This window comes from Dendropsophus ebraccatus, chromosome 2 (assembly GCF_027789765.1).
Source record: "Dendropsophus ebraccatus isolate aDenEbr1 chromosome 2, aDenEbr1.pat, whole genome shotgun sequence".
Classification (NCBI taxonomy): domain Eukaryota; kingdom Metazoa; phylum Chordata; class Amphibia; order Anura; family Hylidae; genus Dendropsophus; species Dendropsophus ebraccatus.
In genome coordinates, this window is record NC_091455.1 from 211594599 (window position 1) to 211607559 (window position 12961).

The window sequence follows — 12961 nt, forward strand, 5'->3', positions numbered from 1 at the left end:
GTTATCTATATACTGGTGTCACCCGACACTGTTCTCCTGTCTGTGTTATCTATATACTGGTGTCACCCGGCACTGTACCCCTGTCTGTGTTATCTATATACTGGTGTCACCTGTCACTATACTCCAGTCTGTTATCTATATACTGGTGTCACCTGGCACTGTACTCCTGCCTGTGTTATCTATATACTGGTGTCACCTATCACTGTACTCCTGTCTGTGTTATCTATATACTGGTGTCACCCGGCACTGTACTCCTGCCTGTGTTATCTATATACTGGTGTCACCCGGCACTGTACTTCTGCCTGTGTTATCTATATACTGGTGTCACCAGTCACTGTGCTCCCATATGTATTATCTAAATACTGGTGTCATCTGTCACTGTAATCAGTCTGTATTATCTATATACTGGTGTCATCTGGCACTGTAATCCTGTCTGTCATGATAAGGAGGACACTTCTGGCCAATGATCTGTACAGAACAGCTTAGCTTTAGACCTAGTGGCCAGAAGATTGTTCCTATTACATAATACCTTCCCTTAAAAAAAAAAGTTGCACAAATATCTAGGTGCATAAGTGCAATAATAAATTGCAAAAGTTGACAAACTCTTTAAAAAGAATAAAAGATAAAATTAAATAAATGATTGTATATCAATAATTATCGTATTTGGGCAACAATAAGAAAAGCTTCCAGTGAAAATGTATTGAGTGACTGAATGACATTCTTTCTGGTAGTGCTGCAAAAAATTGCAAAAAAAAAATCAAAAATTAAACAATAAAAAAATCAAATAAATGTTTGTTTTTTTAAAATTGATGGTGAAATAAATAAATAATGTCCATGATCTCAGTGACTTCAATGAATGAAAATGAATTCACTCATTCCTCTCCCATCGGCGTCGTGGAATGGGCATGACTGCTTGATTCAATGGAATCAAAGAGCCGTAGAAACGCGTCAATTTTTTTTTTTCAATATCTTTATTGCAAAAGTGAACGCCCCTCTGACGGACCATCTTAAGACATGATTTCAAAATATGGCAAAACGCAGTACGAAACAGGATTTAATGGCGAAACGGTCAAACAAGGTTTTTTTTTTCTTTTTTTTACATCTGGCATGACATCACAGTTTTGTGGTTAAACAGGAAAAAAAAAATCAATAAACTGTATAAATATATTTCCTTACCATTTCCTTTAGAAAGAACAAAATCGGGGATTCCCAAGTTTTCTTAGAATAACGTTTGTAAAGGGGTATTCCAATCTTATAAAGTGATGGCGCATTGCAAAGGATAGAAGAGGTTGGACCCCTAATGATCACTTTAAAAAATCGGAATACCCCTTTAAAAAACAGGTAGGACTTTTTCGAAAATTTTTGATGACCATGGACCATACGGGCCCATTTTTTGCATATAACACAGGCTGCTAGTAAGAAATCAGAATATGGACGACCTCCTGATAGTTAGGGAGCGCCCCCTTAAAGTTGTGTTAGTATACGCTTTGTACATACATGGCCGATGATATCCATTAGTCCTGGAGCCGTAAGCTCCACTTTGTGTTATACGTATGTGATACAGTAAGTTGGCTGGTGTCAGTTTTGCATGAGTTGTTAGAGAGTCGGAGGGTGTGGACCTTAAAGGGGTATTTCCATTTGACAAAGTAATCCCCTTTCGGCCCTACAGCTGTTGCAAAACTACAATTCCCATCATGCCTGGACAGCCAAAGCGAAGCTTTGGCTGTCCAGGCATGATGGGAATTGCAGTTTTGCAACAGCTGGAAGGACGAAGGTTCCCTATCCCTGCCCTAGGGTATAACTAATAGATCATGGATGGGTCCCCCTTGCAATCTCGAGTACGGTAACCCAGTCCCTGACTGTTTCTGACAGATCTTGTAGAGAATAAACAGAGCGGCGTTGCATATGTGCTCCATTCAAACGAGAGACTGGGGTCCCCATTCTTGACACTATGGGGGGCCCTCCATCATGGTCAGCTAGATATCCCTATCCTGTGGCTAGGAGATAACTATGTCAGATGGAGTCATGAGATGGTGCTGAGCTTTCCCGCTGTGAGGAGATGGAAGAGCTGCCTCATACAGGGTTTGGATACAGAGTCGTCCAGCTGGCAGTGAGTAATAGATAAAAGTGTGGCTAAATTTTTTAAATGAGGTTTATGATGTTATCTTTACTTTTTTGGGATAGTAAGTTATGGAAATGCCTGTCTATATTGTCTGAGGGGGGTGCTGTGATCCGGACCTAGGGTGATCAGATGATCAGAGTGTATCTGACAGGATATCTTATGACTAACTACCTAAGAGTCAGCCTGCCTATGGTTCTCCACCTTCCTGTGGCCTTTCACCTGCCTGAGACCCTCCTCCTGCCTGTGGTCCTCCTCCTGCCTGTGGTCCTCCGCCTGCCTGTGGTCCTCCGCCTGCCTGTGGCCTTCCTCCTGCCTGTGGTCCTCCTCCTGCCTGTGGCCTTCCACCTGCCTGTGGCCCTCCTCCTGCCTGTGGCCTTCCTCCTGCCTGTGGTCCTCCGCCTGCCTGTGCTCTTCTGCCTGCCTGTGGCCTTCCTCCTGCCTGTGCTCCTCCACCTGCCTGTGGCCCTCCTCCTGCTTGTGGCCCTCCTCCTGCCTGTGGCCCTCCTCCTGCCTGTGGCCCTCCTCCTGCCTGTGGTCCTCCTCCTGCCTGTGGCCTTCCGCCTGCCTGTGGCCCTCCTCCTGCCTGTGCTCTTCCGCCTGCCTGTGGCCCTCCTCCTGCCTGTGCTCCTCCGCCTGCCTGTGCTTCTCCGCCTGCCTGTGCTCCTCCGCCTGCCTGTGCTCCTCCGCCTGCCTGTGCTCCTCCGCCTGCCTGTGCTCCTCTGCCTGCCTGTGCTCCTCCGCCTGCCTGTGGTCCTCCGCCTGCCTGTGGTCCTCCGCCTGCCTGTGGTCCTCCGCCTACCTGTGGCCCTCCGTCAGTTGCAAAACTACAATCCTCAACATGACCCGACTAAAAAAAAATGGCCCAAGACATAGAGTAGCAGACATCTTAACAGTACCTGCCAGAACACCAAAAAATTCTATCCTCCAAATCAACCATAAAAAGGGATAAACCATAGAAGAAAGTTTTAGTTAAACTTCCAGTTTACAAGACTCAGGCTCAAAGTCAAAAACAACCACCAGAGATTAGGAAGATCGTCAAGTGGACCCCGGAGCCGGCACAATAAGTCACAAGAGAGTCCATAAACCTTAGGGTCCTATTCCACGGGCAGAGGAGGGCCCGATCAATGATGTAAACGAGCGGCGATCTGCTAGATCGCCACTCGTTTACTGGGCCTATTCCACGGCCCGATGATCGTTGAGCGAGGGCTGCAAGGACATCGTTACCGATGTCCTTGCAGCATCATACATTACCTGTCCAGGCTTCTTCTCGGCGCTGTCTTCATCCCCGGGTCCCACGCGCTCTATCTTCAGAATGGCCATTCTGAAAATAGAGCGCGCAGGACCCGGGGAGGAAGACGGCACGGAGAAGAAGACCTGACAGGTAATGTATGATGCTGCAGCCTGTCAAATCGTCGGTCGCCCGCCGCGCACCACTATTCAACCATAGCGATGCGCGGTGGGGGAACAATGATTTTAGGTCTGGTCCTAAATGAACGATCAGCCGGTGACATGATCATCGGCTGATCGTTCTCTCTATTTCACCAAACGATAATCGGCCGAATCGGGCCAAATGGGGCTGATCCGGCCGATTATCGTTACAGTGGAATAGGGCCCTTGGAGGACGACTGTGGTCACTTGCTTCTTGAGGTTATCACTATGTGGGCCCACTGGCAAACACTCAATCTGTTTTTGGTTATGGCACAATAGATAGCACTGTCCCCTGGCACTACCAGAGTGAAGCAATCCTACTAGAGATGAGCATGCTCGAATCCGGTCGTTCGGCATTAATTACCGTTGGCTGAAGAAGTTTGATGCCGCCCTAGGGAGACCAGGTAAACATAAATATAACCATAGGCCCCAGGCTGTATCCATGTTTTTTCAGACTCCCTTGGGGCGGCATCCAAGTTCCTCATTTACCAGTAACCAAATGGCAAACTATCCAACTCGAGCATGCTCCAGTGCCCAACTAGGACAAGACGAATCAACGGTGACATCAACACATGGCCGAAGGAAGCAACGAAAGACAAAGAAACAAGAACAAAGGACATGCTCTCTGCTTTTACGTTTTTAGAACAAAGTGACTCATGTTACCTAAAGGGGTCACTGGCTATGCCCCCCCCCCCATTGACTGCTATTGGTAAATCATCTATTGTAGGTGTACGGCCTCCTTTCTGATCCTGTCCCCGATGAGATAGAGATGTAACAAGCACCAAATGAACAGTCTGCTATGCTACGGACTCCATAGCTTCTTAGAGTGTGAGTGGTGCACCATGGCTGGATAACAACAGCCACAAGCAGAACTTTTTGACCTTGAGTGTACTATTACTTATTTTATGCAAAAAGAGTCCATGGAGCCTCATGTAAGAGTCTCGAAACACAGGACTAGCCAAATATCCCTCCAGGGTCCAGACAAGGGGTGGGTCCTGAAGATACTCTCCTCCGACCACCTCACCTACCATATTGTTCCGCCACCCTCGTGTATTGCTTCCATCAATTTTGACTCCATGATTCAGATGAATCACGCTAAGGTGGTCCGACCCCCCCACTTATGTATACTGTCTGTTTGTTGGATGTATGATCGAAGACAAAACACAAAACATGTCTGCAGATATACTTATATATGTATATATCACCCGGTCCCCTCCTCTGTTCCGTTGTTTGCATTTTTTTGTAAGTTTTTTTTTGTTAAATAAATGTATAGACAACTCGATCTGGACAGAAAACATATAGAGAGAGATGGCGCCTGTGTATAACCATACAAAGAAGCATCCGGCAATGACACTGATACATTGTAACACTGCATTCTGAGTTCAGAGAAATGGTACGGGCGGCCGGCTATGGCACCGCCACACGCATCACATGCATTATGCATATTGCCAGGAGGGTCAGTTAGGGTTTTTTTGTTAAGTTTTTTTTTTTTTAGTTTCTCAACTCAAGATTTTCAATGTTTTAACAAACCTTCCTTCAAGCCATCCAAGTTCGACTCTTGATTTTCGCCCAAATCCTCGGCCGAAACCACGCTTGAGTCGTCGCCAAGACCTGTCCTGCTTTCAAAAATGTTGTTGTTGTTGTTCACTTGACTGCCGTTCTGCTTGAGAAGCCGAAACACCTCTGCTTCCAGGTCCCTGATCTACAATGACAGGATGGGAAGGGGGTGTAAGGTGTCGGGGAATTACGTACAATAGACCACCCTTATTAACAGACCAGTCTAGGTGGGGGCGGTTGTGTTACTCACGCGTGACTGCAAGTTTTGAACTTCTGCGAGATGAACTTTTTCCATGTCTTCAATTTTCTTCTTCTCGACTTCTTGCCGTTTCATGAAGTCGACTTCCCTGAAATATGGAGAAAATACAACAAATGCCTTATTTCTCTTGGTGAAAAAATTCCAAATCAACAGGTGGCAGTAAGTTATATTGATTCGTAAATTACTTCTATTTAAAAATCTTCAGTCTTCCAGTACTTATCAGCTGCTGTATGTCCTGCAGGAAGTGGTGTATTCTCCCCAGTCTTACACAGTTCTCTCTGCTGCCACCTCTGTCCATGTCAGGAACTGTCCAGAGCAGCAGCAAATCCCCATAGAAAACCTCTCCTGCTCTGGACAGTTCCTGACATGGACAGAGGTGGCAGCAGAGAGAACTGTGTGAGACTGGAGAGAATACACCACTTCCTGCAGGACATACAACAGCTGATAAGTACTGGAAGACCAGAGATTTTTAAATAGAGGTAAATTACAAATCTGTATAACTTTCCGACACCAGTTGATCTAAAAGAAAAAGATTTTTGCTAGCTTACTACTACCTATAAAACCTTAATAGGTTTATTCTGACTCTTCATTCATTACTATTCATTCTGTTTGGGAGGCCTTATAGACAACGGATAAAAAGGTGTCCAGGTACGCCTGCTGCCATTTTATTCAATTTGGGGAACAACGGATCTTGACTTTGCTTTTTTTTTAGCTTTGATGCAGTTAAAAGTTTAAAAAATTGACGTAATTTTGCAATTTTTCTATTCAGAACAAGTTGTCTCCATGGTAACAGACTACAAACAAGCCCTATGTAGTCAGATCCTGCGGTCATTGTCCCTCCCATCCATCCACTATATCTCACTTCTGTTGGAAATCCTTGATCAGTTTCTTGGCCTTGTTGTATTTCTTCTCCAGGGCCTGGTACTGACTCTGAGTCTCCTTCAGGTGCTCGTTGACCGTATGACACAGAGTCTGAGCCTCGATCCAGTAACTTTCCAGCTTCATCATCCTATCTTTGTTCTCCTCGATGTTTTGTTGCAGCTGAGTCTTCTCCAGTTCCCACCTCACTTTTTCATTCTCTGCAGCTTTAAGCTGAAGGACAGAGAAAAATCATTAAAAAACAGAAGATCTTGGAGGATCCCATAGATAAAGTATGATGGAATATCTTACATATCTACAGCAGTTACATTTGCTATTCCCCATCCTCTATCTATCTCCTATCTATCTATCTATCTATCTATCAATCTATCTATCTATCTATCTATCTATCTATCTATCATCTATCTATCATCTATCTCGTATCTATCTCCTATCTATCTTCTATCTATCTCCTATTTATCTCCCATCTATCTCCTATCTATCTATGATGTATGTAAAGTATGATGGAATATCTTACATATCTACAGCAGTTACATTTGCTATTCCCCATCCTCTATCTATCTATCTATCTATCTATCTATCTATCTATCTATCTATCTATCTATCTATCTCCTATCTATCTATCTATCTATCTATCTATCTATCTATCTATCTATCTATCTATCCATCAATCATCTATTTGTCTGCTATCTGTCTATAGAACACAAATAATGTACGCAGCACTCAGAGAAGAAGATTTGGTGCCAGCAAGCATGTTGGGGGTCCACCAGGCACGGACTTATGTATCTTCAAAAAGGCGGCAGCACTCCAGTAGGTAGTGAAAAATACGTGCAAAAGTTTATTCACATCCCAAAATAAGCAAAGAAAGCGACGTTTCTGACTGTGGTCAGAAACGTCGCTTTCTTTGCTTATTTTGGGATGTGAATAAAATTTTGCACGTATTTTACACTACCTACTGGAGTGCTGCCGCCTTTTTGAAGATCTATCTATCTATCTATCTATCTATCTATCTATCTATCCATTCATCCATCAATCAATCATCTATCTATTAGTCTTCTATCTATCTATCTATCTATCTATCTATCTAGTTCAACTGTATACTAGTGGCACCACCACAGACGATGAGTCCCGTGTGCCAGCGGGAAAGTACTTGACCGGAGTACTCAGCTTAGATATTTATACAAATTTCCCGCAGCACAACTTGTATTGAAGAAACTTCGTGTTATTTATTTCATGTCAAAGTGCAAAGAAAAACATGCGTGCAGCACAGCAAAAAATAAAGAAGTACCATGCGACGTTTCGGTGACCTCCGTCACCCTTTTCAAGCATGCTTGAAAAGGGTGACGGAGGTCACCGAAACGTCGCATCGTACTTCTTTATTTTTTGCTGTGCTGCACGCATGTTTTTCTTTGCACTTTGACATGAAATAAATAACACGAAGTTTCTTCAATACAAGTTGTGCTGCGGGAAATTTGTATAAATATCTATCTATCTCCTATCTATCTATCTATCTCCTATCTATCTATCTATTTATCTCCTATCTATCTATCTATCTATCTATCTATCTCCTATCTATCTATCTATCTCCTATCTATCTCCTATCTATCTATCTATCTCCTATCTATCTATCTATCTATCTATCTATCTATCTATCTATCTATCTATCTATCTCCTATCTATCTATCTATCTATCTATCTATCTATCTATCTATCTCCTATCTATCTATCTCCTATCTATCTATCTATCTATCTATCTATCTCCTATCTATCTATCTATCTATCTATCTATCTATCTATCTATCTATCTCCTATCTATCTATCTATCTATCTATCTCCTATCTATCTATCTATCTATCTATCTATCTATCTATCTATCTATCTCCTATCTATCTATCTCCTATCTATCTATCTATCTATCTATCTATCTATCTATCTATCTCCTATCTATCTATCTATCTATCTATCTATCTATCTATCTATCTATCTATCTCCTATCTATCTATCTCCTATCTATCTATCTATCTATCTCCTATCTATCTATCTATCTATCTATCTATCTATCTATCTATCTATCTCCTATCTATCTATCTCCTATCTATCTATCTATCTATCTATCTATCTATCTATCTATCTATCTATCTATCTATCTATCTATCTATCTATCTCCTATCTATCTATCTATCTCCTACACATATTTATTATATCTTGTATGTATCCACCTATCATATTTAAACAAAAGTTAAAGGGTTAGTATACTCTTCCAAAAACAGCACCACACCTGTCCACTGTTTGTGTCTGGCATTGCGGATGAAGTGAATGAGGCTGGGCTTCTACGTATGACACATCCTGTGGACAGGTGCAGCGCTGCTTTGGGAATAAGACAGGCATGTTTTCAGCATTACCATGGACCCATCAATATAAAGAGACTCTTATACAGTAGTATGGTCTGCAGGTACCACTCTTTGTATCCGCTTTGTGCCAAGACCATGACATTATCCTCTTAAAGGGGTACTCCAGTGAAATTCATTTTCTATCAAACCGACTGGTGTCAAAAAGTTATACAGATTTGTACTTTACTTCCATTTGAAAATGTCAAAACTTCCAGTACTTATCAACTGCTGTATTCCCTGCAGGAAGTGGTGTATCCAGTCTGACACAGTGCTCTCTGCTGCCACCTCTGTCCATGTCAGGAACTGTCCAGAGCAGCAGCAAATCCCCATAGAAAACCTCTGCTGCTCTGGACAGTTCCTGACATGGACAGAGGTGGCAGCAGAGAGCACTGTGTCAGACTAGAAAGAATACACCACTTCCTGCACCACATACAACAGCTGATAAGTACTGAAAGATTGGAGATTTTTAACAGAAAAAAATTACAAATCTCTGGCACTAGTTGATTTAAAATATATGTATTTTTTTTTGCTGATCTACCCCTTTAATGTGAATTGACAAGAGCATGAAAAGTATCTTGAAATTCAAGTTTCCTATGGATATTTGGATTATATATACTGTATATATATATATATATATATATATATATATATATATATAAAACTATATGGGTTCTTTGGGATATATATATATATATATGGGTGTGATTGACTTTATAAGAGTGACGCATCTTACTGTCCTGTTACAATCTGCAACTGGTGTGTGCAGGGACTGTCCTGGTCTTACTGGGTACCAGCCAAATATACCCACTAGCCATCAGTATATCAGTGCCGGCCACTTAGTCGTCCTGCTGCGCCGAACCATTGAAATGTTCTCACAATTTCCCCCTTTGAGCCTATATCCTCATACAAACAAGCCGCCACCGAGCCGCCTTACCTTTGTCTTCAGCTTCTGGATTTCAGCTTCGGTGACTGCATGCTTAATCTGCAGCTGCGAGGGAAGAAAGGGAGAGAGTCAGAGAGGGATGGATGGAGGGGGGGGGGGGACAGACGGACGGGCTGTGGAGGGTCCCTGCAAAACGCTGCACTGCAGTGGGATGTAAATTACAATGTCTCGCTAAAAAAAAAAAAAAACGACTATACAGTGTCAGCCTCCAGATCGGGATCAGGTGGCCGCCTTGTAATAGTAATATAAAAATATTGAGTGACGTCCAATCTGCGGCCGTGAGATAAAATCATCAACATAAACATCAACTGGTGCCAGAGATTTGTAATTTACTTCTATTAAAAAGATCTCTAGCAGCAAATCCCCATAGAAAATCTCTCCTGCTCTGGACAGTTCCTGACCTGGACAGAGGTGGCAGAAGAGAGCACTGTGTCAGACTGGAGAGAATACACCACTTCCTGCTGAACATACAGCAGCTAATAAGCACTGGAAGACTGGACATTTTTCAATTTAAGTAAATTACAAATCTGTATTACTTTCTGGCACCAGTTGATTTGAAAGAAAACATTTTGGCGAACAACCTCTTTAATAACAGACACCAATCAACAGTAGTAGTAAAAGCAGCCCACACTTCACAGGTGTCAGAGAAGAAGGACCCCCAGTAATTACAGCGGTCTCACTTTAGTATTAATCTCAGATCCCCAAGCACAACCTTCCCCCCATCCATTGGTCCCTTAAGTCCCTAAGTTTTCCATAGCCACCAATGTTTCTGGTTTTTACTGCATTTATGGTATGGGGGAGTGGCTTATTTTCCAGGGACTTGTACATTTCTTGGTTGACTGCAGGGGAGGGGCTTTAAAAATTTTACGAATTTTTCTTCCAATGCAGGGAGAAGGCTTCATTCACCAGTTCACTGTTAGATGCTTCCAGAATTTACAAAGAAAGCCTGTGAGTCCTGCTTCGCCCACCACTCATAGAGAATGCCTGTGAGTCCTGCTTCCCCCCCCACCACTCATAGAGAAAGCCTGTGAGTCCTGCTCCCCCCCACTAACTCATAGAGAAAGCCTGTGAGTCCTGCTTCCCCCACCACTCATAGAGAAAGCCTGTGAGTCCTGCTTCCCCCACCACTCAGAGAAAGCCTGTGAGTCCTGCCCCCCCCCCACTAACTCATAGAGAATGCCTGTGAGTCCTCCTTTCCCCACCACTAACTCATAGAGAATGCCTGTGAGTCCTCCTTCCCCCACCACTCATAGAGAAAGCCTGTGAGTCCTGCTCCCCCCACTAACTCATAGAGAATGCCTGTGACTCCTGCTTCCCCCACCACTCATAGAGAAAGCCTGTGAGTCCTGCTTCCCCCACCACCACTCATAGAGAAAGCCTGTGAGTCCTGCTCCCCCCCACTAACTCATAGAGAATGCCTGTGAGTCCTCCTTCCCCCACCACTCATAGAGAAAGCCTGTGAGTCCTGCTTCCCCCACCACTCAGAGAAAGCCTGTGAGTCCTGCTTCCCCCACCACTCAGAGAAAGCCTGTGAGTCCTGCTCCCCCCCACTAACTCATAGAGAATGCCTGTGAGTCCTCCTTCCCCCCCACTAACTCATAGAGAATGCCTGTGAGTCCTCCTTCCCCCACCACTCATAGAGAAGCCTGTGAGTCCTGCTTCCCCCACCACTCATAGAGAAAGCATGTGAGTCCTGCTTCCCCCACCACTCATAGAGAAAGCCTGTGAGTCCTGCTTCCCCCACAACTCATACAGAAAGCCTGTGAGTCCTGCTTCCCCCACCACTCAGAGAAAGCCTGTGAGTCCTGCTCCCCCCCCCCCCACTAACTCAGAGAATGCCTGTGAGTCCTCCTTTCCCCACCACTAACTCATAGAGAATGCCTGTGAGTCCTCCTTCCCCCACCACTCATAGAGAAAGCCTGTGAGTCCTGCTCCCCTCCCCCACTAACTCAAAGAGAATGCCTGTGACTCCTGCTTCCCCCACCACTCATAGAGAAAGCCTGTGAGTCCTGCTTCCCCCACCACCACTCATAGAGAAAGCCTGTGAGTCCTGCTCCCCCTCACTAACTCATAGAGAATGCCTGTGAGTCCTCCTTCCCCCACCACTCATAGAGAAAGCCTGTGAGTCCTGCTTCCCCCACCACTCAGAGAAAGCCTGTGAGTCCTGCTTCCCCCACCACTCAGAGAATGCCTGTGAGTCCTCCTTCCCCCACCACTAACTCATAGGGAATGCCTGTGAGTCCTCCTTCCCCCACCACTCATAGAGAAGCCTGTGAGTCCTGCTTCCCCCACCACTCATAGAGAAAGCCTGTGAGTCCTGCTTCCCCCACCACTCATAGAGAAAGCCTGTGAGTCCTCTTCCCCCACAACTCATACAGAAAGCCTGTGAGTCCTGCTTCCCCCACCACTCATACAGAAAGCCTGTGAGTCCTGCTTCCCCCACCACTCACAGAGATAGCCTGTAAGTCCTTCTTCCCTGCCCACCGCTCATAGAAAAAGCATGTGAGTCCTGCTCCCCCCCACTAACTCATAGAGAATGCCTGTGAGTCCTCCTTCCCCCACCACTCATAGAGAAGCCTGTGAGTCCTGCTTCCCCCACCACTCATAGAGAAAGCCTGTGAGTCCTGCTTCCCCCACCACTCAGAGAAAGCCTGTGAGTCCTGCTTCCCCCACCACTCAGAGAATGCCTGTGAGTCCTCCTTCCCCCACCACTAACTGATAGAGAAAGCCTGTGAGTCCTCCTTCCCCCACCACTCATAGAGAAGCCTGTGAGTCCTGCTTCCCCCACCACTCATAGAGAAAGCCTGTGAGTCCTGCTTCCCCCACCACTCATAGAGAAAGCCTGTGAGTCCTCTTCCCCCACGACTCATACAGAAAGCCTGTGAGTCCTGCTTCCCCCACCACTCATACAGAAAGCCTGTGAGTCCTGCTTCCCCCACCACTCATAGAGATAGCCTGTAAGTCCTTCTTCCCTGCCCACCGCTCATAGAGAAAGCATGTGAGTCCTGCTCCCCCCCACTAACTCATAGAGAATGCCTGTGAGTCCTCCTTCCCCCACCACTCATAGAGAAGCCTGTGAGTCCTGCTTCCCCCACCACTCATAGAGAAAGCATGTGAGTCCTGCTTCCCCCACCACTCATAGAGAAAGCCTGTGAGTCCTGCTTCCCCCACAACTCATACAGAAAGCCTGTGAGTCCTGCTTCCCCCACCACTCAGAGAAAGCCTGAGTCCTGCTCCCCCCCCCCACTAACTCAGAGAATGCCTGTGAGTCCTCCTTTCCCCACCACTAACTCATAGAGAATGCCTGTGAGTCCTCCTTCCCCCACCACTCATAGAGAAAGCCTGTGAGTCCTGCTCCCCTCCCCCACTAACTCAAAGAGAAT

The 12961-nt window shown here is 45.1% G+C and overlaps 1 protein-coding gene across 5 annotated transcripts in view; it reads right to left on the reverse strand.

Moving 5' to 3' along the window:
• Positions 1 to 12961, reverse strand: part of PPP1R9A (protein phosphatase 1 regulatory subunit 9A) — a 145032-nt gene that overhangs the window by 16047 nt on the left and 116024 nt on the right. For all 5 annotated transcript variants that reach the window (XM_069959403.1, XM_069959406.1, XM_069959404.1 and 2 more), the window contains exons 8-11: positions 9570 to 9623; positions 6229 to 6458; positions 5358 to 5454; positions 5081 to 5252 (exon numbers count right to left, since the gene is read on the reverse strand). In XM_069959403.1, coding sequence (XP_069815504.1) covers positions 5081 to 5252; positions 5358 to 5454; positions 6229 to 6458; positions 9570 to 9623 — 553 coding nt within the window. The remainder of the gene's footprint in view (positions 1 to 5080; positions 5253 to 5357; positions 5455 to 6228; positions 6459 to 9569; positions 9624 to 12961) is intronic.